Source organism: Gossypium arboreum, chromosome 7 (genome assembly GCF_025698485.1).
Source record: "Gossypium arboreum isolate Shixiya-1 chromosome 7, ASM2569848v2, whole genome shotgun sequence".
NCBI lineage: Eukaryota > Viridiplantae > Streptophyta > Magnoliopsida > Malvales > Malvaceae > Gossypium > Gossypium arboreum.
Genome location: NC_069076.1, coordinates 105,744,684 through 105,749,637, shown reverse-complemented (window position 1 = coordinate 105,749,637; position 4,954 = coordinate 105,744,684). Strand labels below are relative to the sequence as shown.

Genomic DNA, 4,954 nt, shown 5'->3' with positions numbered 1-4,954 from the left:
TAATTTAGGTTTAGTTTTATTGGATCCCGAGCAAAATTTGGGTCTTACAAGAAGCATTCCTCGTATACAAAAATGGTACCATTTCACATGGCTTCCAATTTTGAAAACCTCTATCTCGACAAATATCTCGACAAATAGCCAATTAGCTTGTCGGCCAACCGACAAGGTTTTCAGAAACAGCAAGGATAACTGGATAAGGCAAAGAACTTAATTACACCGAACCTTACAACTTTTTATTTCTCAATGAAGACGAATCAAAAGGAATATATAATATTATTTATATATAAAAAAGAAGCATATATATATATATCCATAGAACACATGATTAGATTCTACATAAATCATTGTGACACACGGCAATCGGACTACTGCCCCACTTCGGTCACAATAAGAGAAATTTTGGGATTTTTTCCTTCTATGCACTTTCTGCTGGAATTTGACCCACATTACCAAAACTTTTGGCATACTTGGGCCTCCATTGAGTTCTCCCTCTCACAATCTCGGACCCTTCCTCGAGTTGCAGCAAGTGCTGGCACTCGATTTCACCCACATTCACCAAGTCTCCTACACTGGAGTCGGACACGGTTGTTAGCGACTGCAGTTTGCTCTCCCTCCCACACTCCCTCCTATACTCCAGTGTCATGGAAGAAAGCTCGTGAGTTTCCAACACCGGCAATGGAGCACTCTGCAACCAAGTATTACTTTGCGGTTAAAACGTATGGAATCGAAAGAAAATTGGGGGTAATGTTTTACTGGATCAAGTCTACCTCGAGGATCCAGCCAATGTACTTCACGTTATTGACATGTTGGTTGACATCCAAGTCACTCCATCTAGGCTGTAAATTAAAACATAAAGTTTAAATAAGACTGCAACAAGTTATAAGACACTTATGAGTACCAACAGAAGGGTAAGCAAGGACTTACAGTTAAACCTTTACGCACGTGCTCAGCCATGCTTTTATCGAGCTTCACTAATTTCCGGCTATCTTCTGCCACAACAGGATCAGAATTCATAAAAAAAGGTTCTATTTCTCCTCGGACCTCCTCAGGAATTTTAGATAGCCTTCTAGTCAATTTATTCATCATCACCCACACACTGCAGATCACCAAAACCGGCACCAAAACACCATTCAATAATGTACAAGCACGAGTAACAGGATCTCGGGAACTAAACTATTAATTCATTCATCTAATGAAAACATTTTCTTGTGATGAACAAACTGGTGCAGATTATATCATGAAAGAATACAAATGATTGTTATCCTCACGTAAAGGTGTCATAAGATCATCTCATCATTTGTCCATAAGGTAAGAGTTAAACACAGCCATAAGCACGAGAAGAAACTTTTGAAACAATGCCCTACCTTGAGGCTCTTGTTAAAACTTCACCAGTTTTACTATCACTGACAAGCCAATCTCTTCGCATGCCATTCTTTCCTGATGCACTGACCCAAGTGTCTACTTGAACAACATCACCCCTGCAAAGCAGACATAACTAAGTCCAAGCGAAAAATAAGCGGATTTGAAGAACTCAACTAGTCAATAGCAAAAGACATGCCTTACATATCAACAGAGCATCATGATGATACACATAAAACCATAACCATATGAGGATAGCTAAAGTGCCGTATCATGAATTGTTGCTATAAGAGCAAACCATGAGCTTGAAAGTATGTCTTACCAAGTAGGATATCGATCAAACACAACTTGCATCCGAGCGACCACCCAAATTAGGTTCTTCTTGCACATCTCAGGGGTAGCACCAAAACCTTCTCCAAGCAGTCCAGCACTTTTACAATGATTAATCGCGGTTTCCTGCAGGTATATTAATTTCTTTATAAAAAAAAGATGCTTATGCAATATATTCAAACATTCTAGCCAAAGAACTGTTGGTGAACCTGTAAATGATTCATTAGCGTCTCTATGGATGCCGTACGGTCAGCACCTATCTCATAAGACCTAATCGAGAAGTTTTGACGGAAAACAAGACCATCTTGAACAATCCTCCCTATACCGAAAGGATCAATGAGCATGTCAGGCCGCCTTGGCTTCCAATCAAGCATCATCCATTGCTTCTCAGCAGCCAGGAAAATGGTTGTGATAGCGGCAAGAAGCATGCTCCAATCAGGTAACTGATTGATAAATGTCCGAGGATGAGGGGAACCTGCACCATCTTCGTTCTTGAAACCTTCAACCGAAGAAGTCACAACAGTGGTACCATTTATCTTTGGAGGGGCTTGAGCATTTGCCTTGACTTGCAAACTTCCAGAAGAAGCAGACGGTTTCGGCTTGATGCCTCCGAGGTTAGTAGATCCACTTCCAAGCTTCTTGTTTTTCGAGTCAGAGGAGTCAGGGGAAGAAGTTACGGGAAAGAATGAGGATGTAGCAGCAGTGGCAACCATGATTTTGAGAATTAAAAAGAACTTCTATTATCCACTAAAATTCCCTCTTTTGGAAACAATCTTTTAGAAAGGCAGCTGAAGCATTCTCCAACTGTAACATACATCATATATGATAATAAAAAATTCAGAATAATTCCAACAAAAAACAAATACATTAGCAAATTCAGATAACACAAAATCTACTTTTTAGTTTTCTCCGTAATTGAACCAGAAACAGAAAAAAAAATCAAAGAAATCATTTATTTCTGGAAATCTGGTTAGAAATGAAGGATTTAACAGAGGCTCAAAAGAAACTATAATGTTTCAATCATCATTGGAAAAACATAGTAAATTAACAGAGAAATCATTGAAAATACAACACACAGACTCCTAACTAGTGCGAAAACAATATGTCGCAAAAAGGAAGCTGAATGGGGGGAAAACGAAGCAGATCTAAGTAATAAAAGTTTCAAACAACAAACCAAAGAAAAAATTTTGAAAAGAAATTGAGAGAAAAACAGCAAACAATTCATAAACACGTTTTAACTTTACTATAAACAACAGAACATTCCATTGACGATCTTTTATATTTCCCGGCTCCATTTCATGAGAAAATTAAAATTAGCAACACCTAACACAGAAACAATTTCAAGATGCATTTTCTTGCTCAGAAAATGAAAGAAAAAGAATCTTAGATCTCTCATGGCTTCCACCATTACTCAACAGTTAACACAAAATAAAAACAAAGAAACATCCATTTTTTTTCCTCTTTTTTCTCTCAAACCAAATAGAGCAGCATCATTTCAACTATATATATATATATATATATATATAGATCAAACAGAAAATGCGAGCCTCCACGTCCGTACCTCAAGCGAAAATAGAAACGAATCAATGAAGGTAAAAAATTTCCTCCCGAAAATTACAGCATGATTTAAGATCTGCAAATCCTTCTTTGTTTACTTCTACGGCTTACGATCTACACACGAATTTTCTCTTCGTCTCGTTCTCTTGCTCTCCTAGCGTTTTTGAAATTTCGTTTCGGGCTTTCAAAAATATCAAAGTAGAAATAAAAAAAAATTTAAAAAAATTTATTTTAGTTTTGATGAGAGAAAAGAGTTTTTAGGGGATGCCAGCGGTTTAGTGCGTTGTAGAAAAGTAGAGTCCAGCGATTCCCTTTTATAGTGTACATCTGTCTGTCTCTCCCGCCTCTCCCTTGTTTCATTTTTTTGGGTTTTGTAAATGGTATTTTCTGTTATTTACTCTTTTACCCTAAATTAATGTTTTCTTTCAATTATTGATTAAATTTATTGCTCACAAAAATTGTTGAGAAATTGGAACTTTCATGGTAAAATTACTCTAGGCCCTTCTACAAAAAATCTTATTGCATTTTGTTCCTTGTACTGAAAAATGGATAAATTAATCTCTATACATGAAATCAAAAAGCAACTTAATCATTTCTATTAAAAATTTCATTCATTTGTACTGTAAAAATTGGTACGATTGACTGAATAATCATATAGTAATATGTAACATGCCGCATGTACCTCATGATAAAGTACAATGAGCCATTTTTAACAATAGAAATTGATGAAATTTTTAACAGAAGGGCTTATTTGCTCTTTTATCTAACATGGCTAATTTTTAACAATAGAAATAGATAAAATTTTTAACAGAAAGGTTAATTTGCTCTTTTATCTAACATACTTAGTTTCCTATTTTTTAGTAGAAGGAGCAAAATACAAACTAGCTACTAGTATAAATACCTCTATAATATTTTTACTGATGCTTCATATAAATGTGATCCATTTCATACATGTAAAAAAAGTAAAAATAAATAAGTTTTATTTTTATAGTTACAATATATTCATGTATAATTAAATTAATACAAACTACAACAAATAAAGATGTGAATAAAATTTATTCATGACTAAAACTAACATATCACAATTATATCACGTTATTTTTGAACAAATTAAACATCCATAAACTTGAGTTTTAGCTATAAATAGTTTGGGTATTATGATTTTCAATAGATTCATAATATTGTAATATTCAACAATAAATAATTAAAAATAATATAAAATAGTTGGTAAGTATTACTGAAAATGAAATAAAGATATAAGATTAACGCGATAAATTTATTGAACCTATCCACGTATTTTGAAAAGAATGTTAGGTGTCCATTTATGTATGGGAATTAGGATTTTAGAATTTAGATTTGAATTTGTAAAATAGTGTAAATTAAATAGTACATAATTTAAAAATGTAATATTCATGTATGTTAGAATTTAAAATTTGAGATTGTTTAAAAAATAATATCTATTTAATATTCATGTTTTTTTTTTTTTGGTTGAAAAAAAGGATTTGCTACATGACTAAAGCGCTAATAAAGCTAGAGTCCAAATGACGCAATTTGCATCAAGTAGTCAATATCCTCCTCCAGAAACCTTCGTCATGTTTTTATCCTTTTTATCATATATTGTATTGAATCTTAATTCATTTATTTATAATATATGCATATTATTCTTATCATTAACAAAATAAATAAAATTTAAAATTTGAATTCTAAG

At 33.7% G+C, this 4,954-nt stretch overlaps 1 protein-coding gene across 1 annotated transcript; it reads right to left on the bottom strand.

Moving 5' to 3' along the window:
- Nucleotides 1-211: 211 nt before the first annotated feature.
- Nucleotides 212-3,616, bottom strand: LOC108473564 (palmitoyl-acyl carrier protein thioesterase, chloroplastic-like). The gene is made up of 7 exons (XM_017775258.2): nucleotides 3,251-3,616; nucleotides 1,899-2,493; nucleotides 1,682-1,815; nucleotides 1,365-1,478; nucleotides 925-1,096; nucleotides 768-836; nucleotides 212-685 (listed from the first exon to the last, which is right to left on the bottom strand). The coding sequence occupies exons 2-7, from the start codon at nucleotides 2,400-2,402 to the stop codon at nucleotides 416-418; spliced, it is 1,263 nt and encodes a 420-aa protein (XP_017630747.1). The 5' UTR covers nucleotides 2,403-2,493; nucleotides 3,251-3,616; the 3' UTR covers nucleotides 212-415.
- Between the last annotated feature and the right edge of the window lie 1,338 nt (nucleotides 3,617-4,954).